Genomic DNA, 24,909 nt, shown 5'->3' with positions numbered 1-24,909 from the left:
TAACTAGTAACCACCATGCTAACAACAGACAATTGCATTAAGTATTGCGCGTAATGTAACTAGTAACTACATCCTTGAACATAGCACTAATGTTTTATCCCTAGTGGCAACAGCACATCCACAACCTTAGAACTTTCTGTCACTGTCCCAGATATCAATGGAGGCATGAACCCACTATCGAGCATAAATACTCCCTCTTGGAGTTACAAGCATCTACTTGGCCAGAGCATCTACTAGTAACGGAGAGCATGCAAGATCATAAACAACACATAGACATAACTTTGATAATCAACATAACAAGTATTCTCTATTCATCGGATCCCAACAAACGCAACATATAGAATTACAGATAGATGATCTTGATCATGTTAGGCAGCTCACAAGATCCGACAATGAAGCACAATGGGGAGAAGACAACCATCTAGCTACTGCTATGGACCCATAGTCCAGGGGTAGACTACTCACTCATCACTCCGGAGGCGACCATGGCGGCGTAGAGTCCTCCGGGAGATGATTCCCCTCTCCGGCAGGGTGCCGGAGGCGATCTCCTGGATCCCCCGAGATGGGATCGGCGGCGGCGGCGTCTCTGGAAGGTTTTCCGTATCGTGGCTCTCGGTACTGGGGGTTTTGCAACGGAGGCTTTAAGTAGGCGGAAGGGCAGGTCAGGAGGCGGCACGAGGGCCCCACACCACAGGGCCGCGCGGCCAAGGGGGGGGGCCGCGCCGCCCTATGGTTTGGGCACCTCGTGGCCCCTCTTCGTCTCCTCTTCGGACTTCTGGAAGCTTCGTGGCAAAATAGGACCCTGGGCGTTGATTTCGTCCAATTCCGAGAATATTTCGTTACTAGGATTTCTGAAACCAAAAACAGCAGAAAACAGCAACTGGCACTTCGGCATCTTGTTAATAGGTTAGTTCCAGAAAATGCACGAATATGACATAAAGTGTGCATAAAACATGTAGATAATATCAATAATGTGGCATGGAACATAAGAAATTATCGATACGTCGGAGACGTATCAGGAAGTTATCATATAAGATGGGTTGCAGTGTGGAAGTATCTCTCCTTTAGTTGGTTGTCTATGTTTTTTTTGAGAGCTCTGGTTGTCTATGTATCCCTTGGTGTGAGTTATCGTTATGGAATATTAATGAGAAGTCTTATCATTTACATATTGCACATCTTATTTTATTTTGCAATCTCTATTATATGATTGATCTTGTTATTAATATTGGGATCACTTTGGGAGCATTGAATAAATCTATTTGGTTTTGGCAAACTTAGCATTGTTCAATAGCAACAATACATTGAGGTTTAAGTAGAAAAGAGAAATACATGTAGTTGTTTCATTGTCTTTCTTTCTTGTTAGCTCTTAGCTTATTATTCTGAAGTTAAAATTGTGTGTGCTTACAAGGAAGATGCATGATTGTTTCTATCACATGTATATTTGTTTGTTTCCCTCAACTCTCATGCTTGCTAATCAACCTTGCTAGCCAAAAACCTGTATTGAGAGGGAATGCTTCTCGTGCATCCAAACCTTAACCCAAACCTATGCCATCAGTGTCCACCATAACTACCTACTACATGGTATTTCCTGCCATTCCAAGTAAATACTTCGTGTGCTACCTTTAAACAATTCAAAATTTATCATCTCTCATTTGTGTCAATGTTTTATAGCTCATGAGGAAGTATGTGGTGTTTTATCTTTCAATCTTGTTGGGCAACTTTCACTAATGGACTAGTGGCTTCATCCACTTATCCAATAACTTTGCATAAAGAGCTGGCAATGGGGTGCCCAGCCCCAATTAATTAACCTTCATAATTTTACAAATAGACACTCCTCCATGGTATGTGATTGGAAGGCACCCGAGGATTCGGTTAGCCGTGACTTGAGAAAGCAAAGGTGGGGAGGAGTGTCATCTAAATAAAACTAAAATAAAAAGACACTCCTTCATGGTATGAGAATGATTGGAAGTCACCCGAGGATTCGGTTAGCCATAGTTTGTGAAAGCAAAGGTTGGAAGGAGTGTCAGCCAAAAATAAATTTTATGGGAGCCGCTCTTCAAGAGTTTGTCTGGCAAGGGGGTTAGAGTACCCGCTACCAGTCGTTGACAACAACAAACACCTCTCAAAATTTTACTTTTATTCTCTTTATATGATTTCAAAACTGAAAAAGCTCTAGCACATGATTTAATCCCTGCTTCCCTCTGCGAAGGGCATGTCTTTTACTTTATGTTGAGTCAGTAAACCTATTTCCCTCCATCTTAAGCAAGCATTTGAGTTGTTGTGATCAAACCATCTATATTGTGATCTATTTCATCATGCCTTTTACTCTTCCTTGTTTAGTACAAGTTTTATCTGAATGAATATAGCTTTGAAAGTTATCAATGATTATGAGGAGATTATTATAATTGAGTATGCAAGTTGTGCCATATAAGCTTTAACATAAGAGCCCTGCTCGATAGATAAGTACGATTTGTTAATTGTTCTCTGACCAAGAACGAAGTTTGCCATAACCAATTATGATTTCTTATGCAACTTTATTTGTGATTACCATCTACTTGTTTCAAGTTGAATTATATGAGGAAGTTGTTCACTAGAATATCTTGTGTGAATTAATATGATGCTTCTTGTCCGTATTTGGTTTATCGACTTTTCACTCCATAAACATGTGGTCCTGTTTACCGAGTTCAGTTTCGCTTGGGGACAAGCGAAGTCTAAGCTTGGGGGGAGTTGATACGTCCATTTTTCATCACTATTTTATATCATAATTTACTGTTATTCATTGATATATTTCGTATTTAGAGGTGATACTTATGTTATTTCATCTATTTTGCATGTTTCATGATTGTTGGAGAATCGCGCACCGGAGTCAGGATTCTGCTGGAAAAAGCGCCGTCAGAATGCAATATTTCAGAAGATCAACAATTGATGGAAATTATACTAAAAATCCTATTTTCCAGAAGACGAAGAGAGCCAAAAGGAGGAGCCGAGGAGGGCCGCCATGGGCCCCCCATAGGCCGGCGCGGGCCCAGGCCTGGCCGCGCCACCATGTGGGGAGGGGGCCCACAACCCCCTCTGGCCTCCTCTCCTTCGCGTACTTCTTCGTCCCAAAAACCTAAGCTCCAGAGGATAGTCGTGAAGAGTCACAGCCGCCTCTGCGGGGCGGAAAACACCAGAGAGAAAAGAGCTCTCCGGCAGGCTGAAATCTGCTGGGGAAATTCCCTCCCGGAGGGGGAAATCGACGCCATCGTCACCGTCATCGAGCTGGACATCATCTCCATCATCATCACCATCATCTCCATCATCATCACCGCCGTCTCCACCGCTGCACCTCGTCACAGCTGTAACAATTAGGGTTGGATCTTGATTGTTTGATAGGGGAAACTCTCCCGGTATTGATTTCTGCTTGTTATTGATGCTATTGAGTGAAACCATTGAACCAATGTTTATGTTCAGATTGTTATTCATCATCATATCATCTCTGATCATGTTCCATATGATGTCTCGTGAGTAGTTCGTTTAGTTCTTGAGGACATGGGTGAAGTCTAAATGTTAGTAGTGAATTATGGTTGAGTAATATTCAATGTTATGATATTTAAGTTGTGGTGTTATTCTTCTAGTGGTGTCATGTGAACGTCGACTACATGATACTTCACCTTTATGGGCCTAGGGGAATACATCTTGTACTCGTTTGCTAATTGCGGGGTTGCCGGAGTGACAGAAACCTAAACCCCCGTTGGTATATCGATGCAGGAGGGATAGCAGGATCTCAGAGTTTAAGGCTGTGGTTAGATTTATCTTAATTACTTTCTTGTAGTTGCGGATGCTTGCAAGGGGTATAATCACAAGTATGTATTAGTCCTAGGAAGGGCGGTGCATTAGCATAGGTTCACCCACACAACACTTATCAAAACAATGAAGATTAATCAGCTATATGAAGCGAAAGCACTAGACTAAATTCTCGTGTGTCCTCAAGAACGTTTGGTCATTATAAGTAAACAAACTGGCTTGTCCTTTGTGCTAAAAAGGATTGGGCCACTCGCTGCAATTGTTACTCTCGCATTTTACTTACTTGTACTTTATTCATCTGCTACATCAAAACCCCCTAAATATTTGTCTGCGAGCATTTACAGTGAATCCTTCATCGAAACTGCTTGTCAACACCTTCTGCTCCTCGTTGGGATCGACACTCTTATTTATCGAAAATACTACGATACACCCCCTATACTTGTGGGTCATCACAGTGTCATCTCCTTTCTATGCTGGCTTTGCCTCTGGGTCACTGGTAGGGTTTGGAGCGGCAGCTTGCAGGTTTCCGGTGGGTCGTGTGGGGGCTGCTCGATCGGCATGAATAAAGGTGGTGGCCCTTGGATCTCGCTCGCGCCATGACGAAGATCTTCATTATGCATGTCCTTCTGGATTTGGCTGGATGTTAAGTTCCGGAAAGCTCCGCTAGCAAATGTAACAGCGCTCGTGCCTAGAGTTTGCATGTTTGGGAGGTATTCGGTCCCATACCTTTATTCCGACCGTTTGGTTCTGGCGGGAGCGACGCGAAGTTCTGTTCTGTGTTTCCAGCAGATGACATTCTGGTTCATGGTGTATAAGAGACAGAGAAGTTTTTGAAGGCCGGATTGGAGGACTAGCAGCGGATGATCGAGTCGTGGTGTTGTTGACGGATTTGCTTGGTATTCTGGGTCTCGTAACAACATTATGCAAGTGGGGGCAGCAGTACAGGTGAAATTCAGTGTCCTACCTTTCAGGGTGAAAATCCAATGTCTGGCCTTAATTGGTTATGCCTGGCAATGGTCTTATTGAAAGCATTGTTTTGAGAGCTGAGACTATCTCCAGGGTGAAAACCTAAGATCTTTTGATCGAGCGACTACGGCGCTTGTGCACAATTTCTTTCTTGGAGGCATCACTGGCGGAGAGCCTGGATTTCAGGTGCTGTTTTGGTGGTGGTTGTATTGTTGTTACTAGGACTGGAGTACCGTAGCGGAACTTGTTTTTCTTTTTTGGTTTTTGGCTACGTGCATCCGTACTACCATTAGGTACTATGTTGTTGTAGAGACCGGGTGTAATTGGTATATATCGATATTAATATATTTCTTTTATCGAAAAAAGTAAACAACAGATGTCGGATGTCCTCTGCACCAATAAAACAAATTGAACATTGTGCGTCGCTACCTCGACAGGGTGTGTGTGCGTGCATTCATAAGAATGAAGTATGTACATATTTGTAAGAGTTGTATTGTATTTCGTAAAAGAGGATTGGAGCAAGCGTCACAATGTTAGGGCCTGCCGGCCGGATGTGCTAGTATTTATTCAATTTTGCCGCTGAATACCCGTGCCATGGGCATTCCAATTAGAACGTGTGATTTCATAGTAGTTGTTGTCTATCTGTCGCTATAAACCATTATTTTTTGGAAGTGCTTGATGCTAAATCTTTCATTCTACCTCCGTTCTAACCAAAAAGACGTAAAAATTCTGTTAAAATTTCTCAGATATATTAGGAAATATCTGTAATATTAAATAAATGCACTGTAAAAATGTGAGTAAACTATACTGACACTCCCTATTTTTTTACCCGCTGCTTCACATAAGTCCCAATTCTTTGGAAATGAAGGAGCTGGTCCTAAATATATTGCTAGCTACACACGCGAGGTCCTAAACTGGTCTGACCCGCGTTGACCTATGCCACGTCAACAAGCAGGACCCAGGCCGGCAACCGACCGACACGTAAACTTGCGAAAAGCCCCCCCCTCCGCCTCCAAATTAATTCATTTCTCCCAGTCCAAATCAGCTCAGCTCACTCCTCTCTGTCGCTGGCGATTTTGGAGGCGTATGGACGTATGGTGGCGGAGGATCTAGCTAGTACCGCGAGAGGCGATCAGAGACGAGCTTGCGGCGGCAGCGACAAACGGTAGGATGGCGCCCACGGGAAAGGGGTCGAGGATGCGTCGATCCGGCGATCACCCCGCGCGAGCAAGGGGTCAAGTGGCTTAGTCTGGGGCACTCTGTGACATTGTTCTGATCTGATCTGAATGAACCGCGAGCATGCACTCCGATGGGAATAATCAGCCAATTCAGATGGAGCTCTATTTGACCGAGTCATCCTTTCCACCACTCCCTTCATATACGGTTGGGTTTTGTTTTGCACAAAAGTGGGGTCAGACGACCCCGGTGGAGCTCTTATATTAAACCATGTGGTAGGTACATCTTACAGAAAAGCCACTTTACATCTCTTGCCCTGAGAAACCTAAAATTTGAAGAAGGGGCCTTCCACTTTACAAAAACCACCCTGACAAAAAGATAGAAAAAGGAATCGGGTCCAAGGGAGCCTCTGCCACCCACCGCCGGCGAACTCCATGCGTCTCCGCCGAGTTCCGAGCGCATAATGCTCGAACGCTCTTGACCGGCGCCAAGATCAAGCCCCTGGCTACCACCAGAGAGTCGGGGACGAACCACTTTACTCCCCAGCGGCGTCGAGCTCCAGCAGCCGACCATGAGGGCCTCCACCATGGAGGTTGATGAAGACGGGCCACCTTGTTGGCCAAGGATCACGGTGACAATCTTGGTCACCGCGTGATTCGCGGAAGAAGAACAACTCTAGAGATCCCTCCAGCAGATCCGTCAACCGCGGCCTCGTCGGGGATCCCCTCCCAGTTTCCACCACCGGAGTGACCAGAGAGAGGGGAATCCAGGACGAAAACGCCCAGATCTGATGAAGAGAAGATGGGCTTTATTGAAGAGGGTGACGACGACCTGCCTCCGCCCGTATCAGGCTCCGACCGCCGGAGCATCACGAGCAGCTGCAGCACCGCCGCCTGTAGCAGGAAGTAGCCCAACCTCCACCGCCACCACCTCAGCACGGGCATCACGCCAATATCCACAAGGGTAAACAGCAAAACTAGAGAAAGTGAAGACCTAGACTAGACCTAGACTACTCGGACGCTTCACCTTCACCGCCTCCGGCCGGCTATTCCGGCGGAGTGGCTCCGGATCGGCCCGATCAAGGGAGGAGGGCGACTAGCTACTGTAGAGCCTTGAGAGCTAGCCGGGGGGAAATGAGAGTGGTATATACGGTTGGTTTGGTTTCCTCGAATATCTCATGAGACTATATGTAAAGGGTCTCTCTCTATATGTATTGGACTAACAGAAGAAAAAATAATAACTGCAACCATCCTGAGCTATCACTCGACAAGATACGGTATTATGGCTACTTCCCACGGTATTTATAGTCAAACGTGAGCTTTGTGTTCCAATACAAACCGCTGGCCCATGCTAAGTTTTGCCTATTGTCATGCCTACATTGCCATTCTTGGAGAATCTTTGTATAAGAAAAGCATAACGTGTTTAGCTTCATTCGATTTGTTTGGGTCGTCATCAGCAAAAGTAACATTGACCACACCTGATTTTTCCAAGGGAGATGAGCTGGGCATAAATAATCCGTGAGGCAGGCTGACAAAGACCATATATGGTAGCTAACCTTGTAAAAAAAAAGTGACGATCAGAGCATTAATCGTAGTTTTCTGGCCACCCAAACTGGTATTGTGGAAATTCATGATTTCTGAGGCAAATTGGTGGTGGGGGTTTGAAACTTAGTACCTCTTCGTTATTAAGGGGTGGATTAGTATCACGTATTTTCGTCGTTCTATGGGTTCGCATATTCGTTTCACCAAAAGTATATATTTTTGTGTCATATGCAAAATGACAAATTTTGGTGTTAAGAGAAAGCATTTCACCATTCACATTCCTATATCTTTTTTACAAGGGACACAACTGATACCGGATTCCGTGTAATTTGGTGTGCAACCAGCACCCATAGGTTGTTGAGATATATGTGTGAAATATCTGGTTGGATCTTTTTAATGATTTTAAATTGCTCCCTCTGTTTCTAATAAAAAGCTGCTCAATTTTATCTAGATATGGATATGTAGAGAGTTATAGGTATAATTAGTTGTCTATATTTAAAAAATAGCAATCTTTTAGTATGGAGAAAATACATCCTTCATCCATAAAAAAGTTAAATATTTATTTAAATTTAGATGTATCTATCCATTTAACAGTGTTTAGATGCATCCAAATTTGGATAAATTTTTAATATCATTTTATAGATAGAGGTGTATTGTTTTTTGGTGGCAAGAGCAAAGATCAGAAACGTGAATTCGAAGGGAAATGACTTGTCACGCTTGGCTCCCGAATGACACGTGGGGCCAATCCAACTAAGACTCTGGAACTTTCTCCATCACCTCGCCTTGACACCCCCACCGCACCGCTCGCGTTCCACCACTTTGGAGAAGCTTCCATCGCCTTCCAGACTCCCCGCCTCCGGCCAGATATATAAGCCCCGCATCGTCTTGCCGTCGCAGCACCACCGAGCAAATCCACGAAACAAAAATCTAACCAACAACTTGAGTCTTCAGAAGTACAGATCATCCAGCGAGCGAGCTAGCGAGAATGGAGGGCAGGGTGTTCGGGCTGGAGACCCCGCTGATGACGGCGCTGCAGCACCTGCTCGACATCCCGGACAATGAGGCCGGCAACGCCGGCGGCGAGAAGCAGGGCCCGACGCGCGCCTACGTCCGCGACGCGCGCGCCATGGCGGCGACCCCGGCCGACGTGAAGGAGCTCCCCGGCGCGTACGCGTTCGTGGTGGACATGCCGGGGCTCGGGTCCGGCGACATCAACGTGCAGGTGGAGGACGAGCGGGTGCTGGTCATCAGCGGCGAGCGCCAGAGGGAGGAGAAGGAGGACGCGAAGTACCTGCGCATGGAGCGCCGGATGGGGAAGCTGATGCGCAAGTTCGTGCTGCCCGATAACGCCGACATGGAGAAGATCTCCGCGGTTTGCCGCGACGGCGTGCTCACCGTGTCCGTGGAGAAGCTGCCGCCGCCCGAGCCTAAGAAGCCCAAGACCATCCAGGTCCAGGTCGCCTGAGTTGGAGGACCTGCACGTTGAATGGAAGCTGAGTCAGGGTAGTGATCGATGAGTAGTGAGTGAATCTCCTGTGATGAGTGTTGTGTCTGTGTTTTCGTTCAGGCTGGTTATCGTGTCTGGGCAATGTCGTGTCGGTGTGTGATGGTGTGATGTTTCGTTAATGGAAATGCCGATGCTCTCCTGCTTTGTCTGAATAAATATATGGATCTCTTGGCCACATTTTGTTTTCGAGAATTTCAAGAGCTCATGCTTCCTCTTCCAAAATTTGAGTCCTGGATATCGGGTGAGTGATTTTCTCAGCAGAGAGGACTCAGAGGAGCATTTTGGGAAGGATCCGCTCATCTTTCTTTTTCACTGGAACTATCATGGTTAACAATGGATCATCACGGAACAGAATGCACATCAAAGCACATCTGATTTCATCTTCCTTGACAAAACTTATTCAGATTTCACTGGAGTACTTTTTTACTTCTAATAGCCCCAGATAAAGGTAGTTATCATTCACGAGTTCATTTATTTCGACAGCATGTGACTTCCAGAGTTTTTCTCTATTTTTTCGGTACTCTTTAATTAAATTTTCTTCCCTCAGACAGGGGGCACCCGGGCTCTGTCAGTCACAAAAGAGGCCTCACAAACCCGCACATTGCAGAGGCAGACGAATCAGTCCAATCTTTAGACAGGGCACAAAACGTTCACTCTTGTGTAGCCAAAATTAAGCATAATCCACTATCAAAATTGATTACTGGTGTTCCAACATGTCAAACAGACCCAGCACCAAAGGCCCTCCAGTAAATGAAGGGGCGAACATGACGGAAGTTACATATCCGCATCCGAGTCAGAATCGTCAGTGTTGCAATCGCCATTCTGAATAACCAGTGGGCTATTCAAATTCCTCGCATACAAATCCCTCTCCCTTATCGTGTCCCGTAAATTCGTCGACATGTATGGCGAGATGCATCCCTTGACCTGCGTCAGCGGCAAGGAAAAAGGTTAAACGAGAAGCAACAAAACTTCATGCGCAGCCCAGCAGGGCTGATAGAAGTTGGACATGAAACAACGGTCATGGATCGATCAAACTATCTAATATGCTCCAGAGCAAGTCCCTTTGCATGCATGATCTACTGGCTGTAATGCAGTTGATATGATTCCTATGCGGTCTGTTTAATTCTCCTGCAGCATTACAAGTACCGACCATGCTTGATTTTCTTCTAGTACCAATAGCACCTATTTATAATTTCTAAAAAGGGTATAGAAGGGTCACAGACATAGTTCTACAAATTTAGCATACTAATGCAATCGGTGCATTGAAAGTCAACTTTAGAGCAAATAAGCATATATTCAAAGTTGATATTGCATCCAGTGCTAATGCTTTACTTCTTTCTGCGTTGGCAAATATCTTACTACCTCCGTCCTATTTAGGTGGCGCAACCGTTTTCGAGGTCAAAGTTAGACCATCAATTTGACCAATGCAACATGGATTATATGTCATGAAAGTTATACCAATGATTTAGTATTGGGAAAAGTTTTTTACTGGTACAATTTTTACAACAAGTGATACATGTATTATTGGTTAAATCAGTGGCCAAATTTAAGACGTGAAAAAACGAGGGCGCAGATGCATTGGGAGGGAGAGTATTTGAATTTGCTAAAACATTCACTATTCATTTTCTAACACACCAAATTCATATTCTAATCCATCAGTCTATATGGAGTTCGTTGTTTAGTAAGTGTCTATTGAGCTTGATAAACTATCCCCAGGGCAAGCATGTTTACCTGCATTATTGATCTCGGTATATCAATTAGCCCCTGCAGCAGCAGATCTATGTTTTGAAGACAATCAACAGGAACAGGAGTGATGACGTATAACAAGCCTCTTTGCACATCAATGCCTCTTACGATACCTGGGAGAGTATAAACCATTGTCAATGTCTACACTCTACAAAGATTCAATATAGATGTTGGAGACTTGGAGTTACTATTCTAAGTGTCTGGTTTGCGACTTGTATAAAGGTTGAGCTGCTATTGCCAAATGACTAGTTTAGGATGTATATCAATCGCAATCATTAATACAAGACTGAGATGAGAACCAGCAAAACTATGTTGCTGAAACCATAGGATACCGATTCACTGTACAGAACTGCAATTGCTTCTTTGACAGCTAATTATTATTATAGAAAATTTGCTTGCACATGCCCCTTCTAGTTCCAATATTGATCAAACTTCTTCAGTACACCAAATTAGCAAAAAGAATGTGCAAGCCAACATATAATACTCTATGAGGTGACTAATTTATCTTGATAACCTATGATTACCAGAAGAAATAATACTCGAATTACATGTCCATATAAGACACCATGTTCAGAACTCATCTAAGCATAATAGATAGCTATCCAATGAAAGCCAAAACAGGCGGCTTCGCCCCAAATTGATATGGTTATTGCATTTATTTCCAATATATGTATATGAAAGAGACAGGGGGGCATAGGAAGTACCAAGCCCAACACACCAAGGGACTGCCTGAGCTGTGTCACAACTATTTGCCAAGCCAACTATGGTAGCATTCAGGCTACGCCATATCTCGGTACGGGGTACCTGAACAGAAAGGATAATATGCACGGTATAATCTGTTGCTGTTCGGTGGTTTTAAAAACCTAGAAGTGCAGCACACAAGTACTCTTTATTACAAACGTTACAAAAAACTGGGGTAGATTCTTTTCTGCAAAATACTGATCTCGATAATATCCTAAATATAAGATCATGGTTAATGAGTAAGCCATTAACTCATAAAGCTGACAAAGATAATTCAACAGCTAGCTAAGCATGTTACCGAAAACTAATGCATGTTGGTGCTTCAGTTGGGTCCATAAGCCTTTCTAGTCGGGAACCAGTTGCTTAACACTTTTATTGACTGTCCTTGCAGAACCCTATTTCTCTGCAGAGTACTGCTTGATTCAATCTACTCCTAACATCCTTCAGCTTAACTGACACAAATCATAACCAATCTTGAAGGTACGGAACATAGTGGTGTGATGATTGTCCATCACTTTATGAAGTCAAAAGAATTGGTTTATAGAAGTTTAAATTACTGAGGTGCTCACGCTTGGTTCAAATTTGATTCTTAACTAAAGAAAAATAGAAAATGAATGTAAAAAGTGTGCCACGTTATGTTCCAAAGTGTGCTCGGAAACGACGGAAAGAGAACTGACCTCATAATGAAGATGGGTAACTGTAACATCTGAAAATGATACTTCATAGGGTGGGAGTGACGCTAGGGCATAAGCAAGCTCTTTATTTGTTGCTAGTGATATGTCACTTGGAAAACATTGTTTAAAGTACTCCACTAGGCGGCGTTCACGCGTTCCACCCCCATCTTTCCTTTTTAACGATCTAGGGAATGCAAAGACAACATTAGCATTTGCTTTTCAATTAAAATATCAGTGCTTTTTAGAATATGAGCCTACGAGTATAATGAATCCATCAGCTGCAGCTGATGTGGAAACCAGAGTTGATTCATCAAAGAAGCACATAATAACTACAGCAATGTAGTATAAATGACATGCAAAGCAATGTATTTCTACCAACAAAACTATACACAGAGATAGGTAGTATTTCAGTTCAAATTATATTGGGTGGTTTCTACTCCAGCGGAATGGAGTAGAAAAGGCACAGCACGGAAACTGGTATGTAGAAGGTATGGCGTGTTCAGTGTTACTTACTTAATTATTGTCTGAAAAATCGAGCTCATCTAGCTATGAACTCATAAAAGAGACTGCACCTATGTTTTAGCTAAAGTTAGTCAGCAACACAAACAGTTATCAATTTTTTTGTCTTTCGTTTCGCTACAAGAGACAGGCGTCCAGTTGATCCTAGGACTCAAACAGAGGTATGCGGGGAGGTTAAATAGCCTCTCCACCATACCACTATCATGTTCCAATATTCATCAAATTATTATTGTTAAGAAAATACCGTGATCTTAAGACTTGAACCCAGAGAGTTACAACTCATCACCACCAGGCGTCTGGCCTTTCCATTATCATCAAAACACTAAGGAATTTTTGACTGTTTTTTAGCTACTGAACTTGGAAACAGTTTTTTACATTGACTTGAACATTAAACTGAGAAAATGAAATTTACTTACTCTCCAGATAAGGATTTGTGACATGCAGCATCAATTATAATCACATTGGGTCCTGCTTGACCATCATCTAACCAAAACATCCCATCAGGTAGATTCTTTCTCTGCATTCTGGTGCGTATCTGAACAACAACTGTGGGACAGATATACCTTAGCATCTCTACAAGCATATCAAAACCAGTGCCTACATAAAACGAAAACAGACCTTCAGAACAGTGAACAATGAAAACACAGATATGTCGCTGGTAAAACAAAGCTGGGGAGCTTAAGATGACTATTAATTATATATATACCTTTCACCCATCCAGGAGTGTTGACTATTAAAGGAAGGACTTCACTCCCAGGAGATCGATATTTTTCAACAAAGTAGGTATACAAGAGAAACAAAGAGTTCAGGTATGTTTCTGGATCCCTTTTTGAAGATATATCACCATAAAAGCAGCACCTGATTATTTAAAAGAAATGTGTGGCGTTACCGCATTAGAAAGGAAATAGATCGAAAATACAAAATAAGTCTACATAATACGCAAAGAGCAAGCTGATAATTTCGAAGATTCTGGAACCCTACTATGATCTGGTGATTGATAGGAATAAGATATAACAATAACATGAAATATATGGCAGGAGGATATATGAGAAATGATTCAGGAAAGAAAGGGTCTTCGATAAATTACTTAACACCAGCAGGTAAACACAACCAACAACTTATATATGTTATTGAGGTTTTGTTGGTCAAAATTTTCTTCTTCTCCTTTTTTGCAGGAATGTTGTTCTTTTGTTACTATGGAAAAACTAATCTATGAATTTGTTTGGAGTTGGGTGCATGGATTATGTTATTGTACACAACTTCCCCTCCTTGAAATTAGTGACTGTGACGTATGAAATTTATATCCCTGAAGGTTGCCAGTTCTTATCTCTCTATCTATGTGATGTGCTTATGTGCATAATTTGGTACAGGTCTGAGACCCGACGGTAGGGCACTTCCCTGGCATGGTACAGAGACTCTGAAGCTTAGGTGGATTATTCATTGTTTCACCGGTTAATCCACATATATGACAATGCTAAGCACAAGATAGCGAGTAATGTTAGCAGATTGGGAAAAAAGGTCTAATTCTATCCGTAAGAGACTAAAACATAACTAAATCTTAACATTGTATCCATAGGGATTACTACCTAATATCGTCTTTAACTGTCTAGCTGATCTTGTATCCACATCTCCATCATTTACTTCCTCAAGAAGATCCCTATGCCCTTATTTTGTTGGTTTAGATGAGGGGCAGATTTCCTGAACGGACAGTAGGTGCTATCGCGTCACATACTACAGTAAATCATCCCACAACACCTCAGTTCTTAAGCCCTTGGTGGACGAAATTGCATAAAATTTTAATGCAAGTTTACTACATCTGCAACATTGCAATGCAACTCCAAGAAAGCAGCAGCAGGAGCTGCTCTACTGGAACAAAATACCTAGGGGTTAGCCTGCAGTAAAATCAGGAGCTTATCCAAATTTTAAGCCATCTATATACCTGTGACTAACTTGGAGCTTGTAATTTTTTTAACATGTTCCTGTTTGTATGACTAGCTGTGCATCACGAGAACAATTCAGTGATCAAGCATCTACAAAAAAAAAAAAAAAAGTACTAAGAGCTAAAAATTTCCGCTTCACATCCTGAGCAACAATTGCACAAAGAAGAGCAAATTGAACAATTTAGTGCCACAATTGATGAGCATTAATTCTAAGCATCGTAACACTAGCTTACTAAGCAGTAAGCATAGATTCGTAAACCTGGTAACCGGTATTATCATTTGTCAAGCTTAACACGAAGAAATAGCGGGGAGTCACACCTTTCAGCCTCCCGAAAAACTGGATACCGCAAATCTGCACAAAAGCCAACAACCAAAATGTCAGTGAACTGAGGGAACCAGCACACCAGCAACACAGCAACAAAACTCGTCTCCCCTAGCACCTAATCCCCACCACATGCGAACATCTACCTGCAATAGGTTCGTCGACGACGTGTACAGAGAGGCATCCCGGCGGCGAGAACTCCGGCTGCCCGACGTCGGTGTCCAAGTACCCGACCCTCCCGTACCTGCAAACCAACACCAGTTAAACAGACAGCATGGCAGGTAGCAGTGCTAATGGAGCCGGGAGGGTCCGGGTTTCGGTGACCACCTGGGGAGCAGCGAGTTGATGAGGAGGCGGGAGAAGGTCGACTTGCCGCTGTTGGCGGGGCCGCACACGAGGACGACCGGCGGCGGGATGTCGGAGGAGATGAAGGCGGCGGCCGAGGCCCAGTCCGGAGGGACCAGAACTTCCGGCGCCTGCTCCGGAGCCGGCGGGACAGGGCTGGGGATGGGGCTTGGTACGGGACATGGCGCGTGGGTGGCTGGGGATGCGGGAGGAGGTGGCGATTCCGGCTGCTTCTTTATCGACCGCCGGCGCTTCCCCATCGCTGCGCCGCTGGATGAGTGTGGGACGGAGGGTCCCGGAGGGATGGTTCTTCGGCGCGGCGGCGAGGAGACGGCGGCGGCGGCGGTGGCGGTGGCGGTGGGGAGTGGAGAACCAAGCCGGGACTGCGGGAGAGAAGAAAAACTGGCCCAGCGAAACGGTCATGCGAAATAACCGGCCCGCAAGCCCTAACACCTCTTCCAGCGGGCCACACGCCCACACGTCAATCTGGCCCTCCAGTCTTTTTTGAGCAGTTTCCATAAAAAATCGTGCAAGAAAAAAGATGTTGGAAACCTCAGCTGAATTTCATTCAAATCAAATAAAAGTACTCCCTAATTTAATTTTAAAATTAAATTAAATTCATGACACTTATTATGGGTTGTACTAGGGTGACAAGCGGGGTCATGCTTTTCATCGAGCATAAGCAAAAGTAGAGCAAATAGGCTCCATAAATGATACATATTTACAGCATGGTTAGTGAAAAGTCCCATCCCGCAATCCGCCCCGCTTGCAACCCTATTAGAGAAAGTAGTATGTATATGTATACACACGTAATAGTTCATAATTCACAGAAAAGCTAGGGGCCCGAAAAAAGAAAAAAAAAACACTTTGCAGCAACAAGCTAACCGACCAAAGCTAAGCTGGTTAACCTATTTATCCTTATTAACTAATATAAACAGTTCACATCAAGCCGATATAACCTACTGAATAGCATCCAGCTTTCTTATAACAAAGATATGCAAAATGGAAACAAAAGAACTACAAAAATTTAACAGGCTCTTAACATGCAACACAAAGTATAAATCAAATTAAACTAGTTCCACCTATCTTGGATTTCCATTGAGTGTGGAGAAACGGGAAGCTCTAAGGTACACATGATTCGTTGAAAGAGGGAAGACTCTAAGGTGGAAAGGCGTCTCTGACTAGCCGACACCACACATGCATGCCGATTGGACCTACGGATATGAGCTCCAAGCCTCCAAGGCTCCAGATTCAGCATCACATTCTACATCTTTTTTACGGTAAAATGGCACTTTATTGATTACTTGCGATTAGTACATAAGGCTTCTAGGATGCAATCTGGAGCATAGTCTAAAACAAAACCAGGGCTAGTAACATTACAGGGTTCTGGCTAATACATGTGTTGCACCGTTGATAGATCGATGAACATGGGTAAAGACATATGACTGAAGAGCAGTTGCCTGAAACTTGATATCCGCCACCACGTTGCCAACTGGGAATCTGTGTGCTTCTCCGCGTTAACTCTTTGAATCAAGGACAAGCAATCATATGCAAAGGTTACAAAGTTGAAACCATGGATGTGAGCCAGAGAGACTGCACGCCGAAGAGCCATTGCTTCAGCAAGTTCAGGCGAAGTGAATCCCACTAACGGCTCACTGGCTGCAAGAAGACAATGAATGTGATGATCGCGGATTACCACTCCCGAAGCCATACGCTGAAGTTGTCGAATAGCGCAGCATCAACATTAACAAGAACCCTTCCTGGAGGCGGTGGAGACCACTTCCTTGGTGCGGTAGTCTCACGACTGTGAATCGGTTTGGGATGATAGCAGTGATGCACTATCAAATCAACATTGTTCGGAACATCATTCCGAGCTTCCCAAATATGCCAAAAGGAAAGAGCGAGCAAGGTCGCCTCTAGATTCGTTGACCCAGACAGGAAATCAAACAACCAAGCCTTCGTTGACATAAAATCACGCATGTTCAGCTGGATACGGAAACAGTCTGCCATACCTCCAGTGCATGCTGACACCCTAGAAGAGCATACTCGATATTCTCCTCCCTCCCGCAGAACACATAGGAGTCACATGTGGGGATATATCGGTGAACCATCTGAACTCCACTCGAGAGGCAGTCATGCGCAGACCTCCACAGGTGGATCTTCATTTTGTTTGGTGCATTAATCTTCCAGATCGCCTTCCAAGACTTCTCTTCCTCACAGTATCGAGAACTGAGACCTCCACCTCGACAACTGCGGGTCAAGTAGAAACTAGAAGACCGAGCAAAGTTGTATGCCAACCGGACTGAATAGATACCTCTTTTATCATGTGGCCAGCACACAAAAATTCGCTCCCCCATGTCGGCTGATCTGCACTTGCATGATCTTGGCTGCTGTTTCTGGATCAAAGAAGGCATTGATTGTTTCAGGGATCCATTCCCTCGAGTTTTCATCAAACAAGCAGTTAACTGTAGCATTGTCAGGGATTGGTTTGAGGGGCTTTAGCATAAAGGGAGGTCGATCAGGGATCCAATTATCTGATGTGATCTTGATTGCACTACCACCCCCAACACCCTACTAAACACCTCTAAGAAGAAGGTCTCTGCCAAACAGAATACTTTTCCATGTGTATGACGATGATCACGGTTTCGGAGCATGCCAAAAATCAGAGTAAGGGAAGTATCTCCCTTTGAGCACCCGGGCGCACAAAGATGTTGGCTCCGTGAGGAGATGGCAACCTTGCCGACCTAGCATCGCCTGATTAAATAATGACAGGTCACGAAACCCCATTCCTCCAAGAGCCTTGGGAGAAGACAACCACTCCCAAGAACTCCAATGCATCTTTTTCTTTCCCTCTTCCCACACCCCACCACTGATTAGCTATCACATCACGTATCTTATCACAGTTAGTAATTGGGATTTGGTAGCAACTCATGACGTAACTGAGAATAGCTTGTATAACCGCCTTCAAGAAAGTTTCCTTGCCTGCTCTTGACATCGGTCTATCCGTCACTCCATTGATGCATTTCCAGATCATATCATACATGAAGTTGAAGGTGTCTGTTTGGGATCTACCAACTGATGTAAACATTCCCAAATAGAAGTCATTAAGAATTTCACTATGTACAGCCAAGTTGTCCTTCACTCTATCTTTGATCAGGTCACTGCAATGATTTCCAAAGAACACCGATGATTTCTAAAGGTTAACCTTTTGGCCTGATCCATCACAATATATCTTCAAGGTCTACTTTAGGGCATACACGCACCTACTATCACTCCGAGCAAAGAAAATGCTATCATCCACAAACAGTAAATGGGAAATAGGGGGCCGAATCTATCATTTTAGATTCCATAGAGCTCACCATGGTCCTCATTTTTTTGCAGTAAACATGACAAACCTTTAGTGCACAGAAGAAATAAGTATGGGCTTATGGGATCCCCTTGACGAATGCCTCTTGAAGGAACCACCGGTTAAGTCAGTTCTCCATTAATCTTTACGGCATAGAGAACACATGTTACACATCTCATAACCGATTGGATCCACTCAGGAGCAAAACCAAGCTTACTCAGACATCCATGTAAATAGTCCCATTCGACCCTGTCATAGGCCTTCATCATGTCTATTTTCAGCGCAAAAAATGGTCTCTTGGAATTTTGATTTCTAATAGTATGTAAGCATTCAAAGGCGATAAGGGAATTATCAGGATCAGCCTACCCGACACAAAGGCACTCTGATGTTCAGAAATAATATCATGCAAGATCAATTTTAACCTATTCGCTAGGACTTTGGAGGCTATCTTATAAATCACATTGCACAAACTGATTGGTCGAAAATTCTTGAGATGTTTTGGTTTGGCACCTTGGGAATGAGGACTTTAATTGAGTCACAAAAACCTTTAGGAATCTTCCCACCCACAATGAACGATCTCACGGCTTGGCAAATTTCCTCCTTAAAAAACTCCCAATGGGTTTGGTAAAACAATGCCGGGAAGCCATCAGGCCCGGGTGCCTTAGTTGGACCCATTTGGAAAAGGGCAGTACCAATCTCCTCATTGGTGTATGGTTTACAAAAGTTCTCATTCATCTCTGTCGTAACCTTAGAGGGAATTTCTTCTAGAACTACATCAAAGGTGCAAGTTTCAGAAGTAAAGAGGTTCTCATAAAAGCTTTGAACCATAACCTTAATCTCTGCTTGTACCTCACACTTTGAGCCATTCGGCCGCAACAACATATCAATTTTATTTGTTTTCCGCCATGCCGAAGCCCTTGCATGAAATAAGGAAGTATTGCGGTCTCCCTCTTTGAGCCAGTCGACTCTGGACCGCTGTCGTGCCATTATCTCCTCCCGCTCAAATAATTCACATAGTTCAATTTCTACCATCGCTATTTCTTACTTCACACTATCAATAGACAACCCATTCTCCCGAATATCTCGGAGTTTACCCTCGAGTTGTCTTATCTTCTTCCTAACCGAGCCAAAGGTGGCTCGGCTCCAGTCCTTCAGCGACGAGGCAACATGGTTCAGATTTGTCCACATTGACTGCAAAGAGGATTGACCCACACGACCATTAGACCATGCTTGATACATCTGATTTGCAACGAGCACGGTAAACAATGCCATGAAGACAGAGCAAAATGCTTGGTCATTGCCTTTGTTGCGTTGAGCTTCATAATGTAGCACAAAAGCACCACGCAATGTAGCATTGGATGATCATGTGGACGAAGAGCATAAATGCGCATGGTGGCTCACCCATCTATCATGAACGAAGACAAAAAGTTATCTACTAAAATTGTAGTGTGCAAATATCAAAGATGAAACAGAAGGTCTGTCAGCTTATGCGATGTGATATTAATTTGTTGAGAATAATTTTGGCAGTCAATTTAAATCAAACATACACTGCATGAAAGACCATAGCAAATGATGGTATCACAAATAGCTACAGAAAAACTCACATTATAGAAGTTTTTTTTCAAAAATCCCACCGGTCTATTTATAATCATCAACATTAGTATACATAGACTAAAATAATAAAAATCAAATAGTTACTTATTACACCTAGTGAAAAACTCACATTCTGGAAGTTATGGTTTCTGTATTAAAACATGTCTGCATATACAACAATACATCATTGATGTTCACACGTTAGGAAAGTGGATTTACAACCCAGCCACCCAGGTTTAAATCATCAGGGACACAAATTTGGGTTCTTATTATTAAAAAAAGCATTATAGGGCCGGGCTTTCTCTACCGTATTTCTTTCAAAAAAATATTATCTACGTCAATTATGGATCATAACGTTGGTAGACTAAGCAAAAAAAAGTAGCAGCGAGATCTTTATATAGAAGAAACCAGCAATATTTATTTTATCCATAATAATATAAGATAAGATATTATTGCAACCATTATACTACCTCTCAAGCCCACGAGGAGGTCTGCAACTCTTTTCTAGTTATAGGAGCCGACATGATGGCTTACCTTAGTTGCCAGGCCCTCCCACCGCCCTCCTCTGTGTCACCTCCTCCCCCTGGCCAACAATGAACGGGTCCCCGCATATGTTTTTACAGCTCGGCATTGGACCTCCACTCGGCGTTGATTGTTGGTCCTTTAAGTAGGGTTTATACATCCAACAACAACCTATCGTGGCTACATCGGCATTGTGTGTAACAAGAATAAAGTTTCACTAACTCATACACCTCGTTGACGATAGTCTCGTTTGTGGCATTGTGAGGAAGGAGGGAATTGTCTTGTTGTTGCTCCTTTGGAATAATGGATCTCGTTATGCCTTCATGTTTTTCAGGTTGTATACGTGTCTTTATTCGTTGGTACCTTCCCCGGTCAGTGAGGTTTTGCTAGCTTCGGCTTCGGCGAGGTGTTAGTGAGGTTGGGGTCTCCTTGGATATGTCTGGTCAAATCTTGGCGGCCATCCAACCCTCTTTGTCATTTTCTTCTCTAGAACACCGATCTATTTCTCATATCACTATCGTCGGCATATTCTGGCTCTGAACAATAACTTCTCGGCCACTGTGTGAACAATGTTTGCCTTGCTTCAACATGGTTTGGAGGTCTAGCATTGAGATTATCCCACGTCGCTCCATCGGTGAGTGCATGATGAAGATGGTATCCTTTTCTTAATATATTGCATTTAGCCTCTTTGCAAAAAAATGAATTTGGTTCTCGAATTGTGTGTGTGTTCCATGAACTATATATATATCAATCAAAATTTAATACTCTATCTAGGGGAAAAAGATGGTGCACTACAAGAGGTTGTATGAAACTCACTACAATAATTCAGGAATAAATTAGATTATTTCCTTTTTGAAAGGAATGTGGTAGTGAATGCCTCTATAATGATTTTTTGTGTTTTTGAAATAAGAAGAACCAAAACATGCATCCGTGAGGACTTGAGCCTTGACAGTTGGATTGTACATCCACTTCCTAACAAAGTGAGCTACACTCAATTCTTATCAACTATATCAATGTGCAACTAAAACAAAGTGATTTTAATCTGGGCTAGTGAGTTATACATTTGTACAACGTAAGTGGATCTAGGAGATTCCAACAATTGAGATATGGAATTACTGCACTGGATTGGCTTGTCATGGGCGTAGGCTGCCAAAAGGAACTGAAAGTCCTATTTACCAAGAAAATAAGTTCCCAAAATGGCCATTGGTATGTCATATGTTGGTCACAATAGCTCACAAGAGAGCACAAGAATTTGCCACACTCGTGTTACAGGAAGGGACTTCACAACAGATGCTACAAAAATAGTCTAAAGGGGCATGGTCCTTCTGTATTTCCTTGCAGATGATAGTTCTTACAATTTGAACAGAAATAATTCACCTAACATAGATACCAAGCAAAAAAAGCATCTCCATGGAGCAAGGACAAGTCGGGTGGCCAACGGCGTATTATTAGCGGAAGGCTTATCTACGTCCCGTGGAACGCCTGGAAGGAACGAAACAGACAGGTGTTCACCGGCCAACGTATAACTTACATTGAGGTAGCCTCGATCGCAAAGGAAGATATCCTCCAGAGGGAGCGGGTCTATGTTGTCGCGCCAACTATCCCAGCTAAGCCAGACTAGTTTTTTCGGTTTTTTTAGTCTTTAGGTGTTTTCCGGCATGTTCCACCATGAAATAAACATTCCATCTTGTACCGTGTTCGGTTTTCCCTATTGCTAAATGAAAAGGCAGTGATCCTACCGGTTACTTCAAAAAAATGTAAATAAAATCGAACGGCTAAGCTTAAATAGATGATGGTTGCAGAGGCAGTTCTATATTATGGGTAAATGATTTAGCATGTTGCAACACATCTAAGGAATGGTTTGATGGAATTGGTATTCCCTCATCCTTGAGGAAACCAAACAATGTGTCCAATAATTAATCATAACAAAACAACATGGTACCAAATATCAATGCAACAAACTAATGCTTAATCACCGTAGGGCTGGAGAATATATGGCCAAGATTAAAATAGAGAGCATATACATGCAAGTGTCTCATTTTCATATCTACATATAAGTTTCGAAAACAACTAAATATATATGCATATACATTATTGATTCTCATGTACTAATACAATAAAATCCAGACATCTATATTTACATGTTGACATCTTAGTTTGAAATGAAAAGTTACTTATGAAAAAAACTTATGCTATCACATTTTATGTATTGGAAGGATTGCATCCTATAAATTCACAATTCTCTAACGAGCAACAAAGTTACATAAGTTCCAACAATTTCCTTTGAAATAATAATTGATGAATATAATGGAGATGAGTGGAACCATTCATGAATTGGTCGTCACTCGGATTGAGTTCACAATAACTAGACGAGCCCCATAAGGTCAACATATAGATAAGGACCAACATATCACACATGGAGCGCATACATACATATATCATTAAGTAAAACCAATGGACCGACCTAATGTTGAAGTGCACGAGCTAGCGTGTCGTGCAAAGGAAGGACGATGATGTTGTGTCAGCAACAAAATGTGTTAGAAGCACAAAGCATGTCAAGTATGTAATATAATTATATGTGCTAAAAATAACAACTTCACACAAACACCTTGGACATGATCATAAAATATCCATGCTATGACAAGGTATAAGGATCTATGAGTATGCATAGATGAATATATTATGTTAGATGTGTAGACAATATCATGTATTAGATTAATATGGTCATGTGTGGAAGGATTTAGATGCATGAATTTGCATAGATCAGTGGAGGAGGACAATTAATGCAAATTTTGGATTCGATTATTGGTTCAAAATTTCCTATAGTCTATGTAAAAAAGGATATCAACAATGTGTTTATCTTCTAGTGTCTATCTAACCATGGCAATAAACAATATAAGCACTGACCGAGAAGAATGTGTACACACAAACCTTTCTAAGATTGATGGTCAATATATAACTTTTGGATTTGTTAAGCAAAGAGAATAGTATAATTTTACTGTCACATTGTTTAGTACTGATATCATCATTTAAGTCTTTACACATATTAACACAAAAAATAATGGTCAAAGTTATGCACTCTTAGAGATGACTATGTCAACAATCCATGACGGTTCATGTACTAGCAAGTACAAATCTAGCCATACAATACCTTGCTAGTTGAGGGAAAAAATAGTTTTAGTGACAAGTAGATGAATTAGTTAATTTATATCTTGTCGTTGGAATGATTAGGTACCCCTTTTCCAAATAATACTTGTTGATTAAAGACTTTGACACCTCAGGGAAAAATAATGATGGCGCCATTTTAAGTGTACAAGAACCATCATTCTTTATGTTGCCAACAAGTATTTTTTTGGTACCTTGTCTACAAGCAGATTTAGACCCCCAAAAAAGATACTACATATGAACATGTTTTTTCTAGTTTATTTTTAAAAACATAAATTAAGAGATGCAAGTTTGTAACCATTGATAACCATGGTGGTTGGATTAACTAATGCTTGTTTGCTTCTTACGACAATGACCGGTGCGCAATCAACCACATGAATCATGTAAGTTTTGAGAAATAAATAGTTACCCCATTTAGCCAACAAATAATTACATATGTATTCAATCTCCCGCCCTCGTTACAAGCCCTAGCTCGTGCACATAAATGCACCATATTTTTTTATACACACGGGCGGTGTCATTTAGGAAGCACGTACATGGAGTACTTGTCACACGACCGCGGTCGTATGGTCACATCTTTATATTACTCATGTGCGGCGACTTTCTAAATTACTCGTAAAACTATTCTTCACTACAGTGCACGCCGTCTATATTACTCACCCATGCATGATTTATTCTGAGATCATGCATGTCAAACATGTCTTTGTTATAGAAGGATGGTGCCTAGGCCAGAGCATGAAAGTTAGTAGATATAAGAGTCGGTGGAACCCCGGTTGCTACTAAAGCGTAAACTGATCTCGTGTTTCCTGCACACAGGATAGCGCGACACCTTCGATGTCTTTGATTAACTTTCAACAGCAAAGTCATATTGATGCTGATGCTTTGGAGTACTGTCATGTAACCTAAATCTGACAGATGAAAAAACCATACATGCTCGTACACAAAAAAGTTATGGGCTGAAGGACCCTAGCGATATCAATGGGTCAGTCCATTTCGTTTCTTCAGACACAGGCGCACGTA

General features: G+C 42.6%; 2 protein-coding genes across 2 annotated transcripts; one reads left to right on the top strand and one right to left on the bottom strand.

Annotated features, from left to right (window-relative positions):
- The first annotated feature begins 8,350 nt into the window (after positions 1 to 8,350).
- LOC127341584 (17.5 kDa class II heat shock protein) lies at positions 8,351 to 9,132 on the top strand. Its single transcript, XM_051367446.2, has one exon. It carries the CDS (start codon positions 8,455 to 8,457, stop codon positions 8,932 to 8,934), a length of 480 nt encoding a protein of 159 aa, XP_051223406.1. The 5' UTR covers positions 8,351 to 8,454; the 3' UTR covers positions 8,935 to 9,132.
- A 473-nt stretch (positions 9,133 to 9,605) lies between these two features.
- Positions 9,606 to 15,675, bottom strand: LOC127341583 (polynucleotide 5'-hydroxyl-kinase NOL9). The gene is made up of 9 exons (XM_051367445.2): positions 15,246 to 15,675; positions 15,065 to 15,162; positions 14,915 to 14,948; positions 13,363 to 13,514; positions 13,073 to 13,253; positions 12,141 to 12,321; positions 11,427 to 11,526; positions 10,708 to 10,835; positions 9,606 to 9,900 (listed from the first exon to the last, which is right to left on the bottom strand). Exons 1-9 carry the CDS (start codon positions 15,521 to 15,523, stop codon positions 9,751 to 9,753), a joined length of 1,302 nt encoding a protein of 433 aa, XP_051223405.1. The 5' UTR covers positions 15,524 to 15,675; the 3' UTR covers positions 9,606 to 9,750.
- Between the last annotated feature and the right edge of the window lie 9,234 nt (positions 15,676 to 24,909).

The sequence above is a fragment of the Lolium perenne genome, chromosome 3, assembly GCF_019359855.2.
Source record: "Lolium perenne isolate Kyuss_39 chromosome 3, Kyuss_2.0, whole genome shotgun sequence".
NCBI classification, from domain to species: Eukaryota; Viridiplantae; Streptophyta; class Magnoliopsida; order Poales; family Poaceae; genus Lolium; species Lolium perenne.
Note: the sequence above shows the minus strand (reverse complement) of the source record. Positions and strands in the feature narration are given on the sequence as shown.

What these genes read in the sequence shown, in the direction of transcription:
- LOC127341583 (XM_051367445.2), bottom strand. Translation starts at nt 15,523, where the DNA reads ATGGGGAAGCGCCGGCGGTCGATAAAGAAGCAGCCGGAATCGCCACCT. An exon ending in GTTTTTCGGGAGGCTGAAAG is followed by an intron (nt 13,515 to 14,914) that starts GTGTGACTCCCC and finishes TTAAATAATCAG; the next exon opens with GTGCTGCTTTTATGGTGATA. An exon ending in TTACCCATCTTCATTATGAG is followed by an intron (nt 11,527 to 12,140) that starts GTCAGTTCTCTT and finishes CTTTCTGTTCAG; the next exon opens with GTACCCCGTACCGAGATATG.
- LOC127341584 (XM_051367446.2), top strand. Translation starts at nt 8,455, where the DNA reads ATGGAGGGCAGGGTGTTCGGGCTGGAGACCCCGCTGATGACGGCGCTG.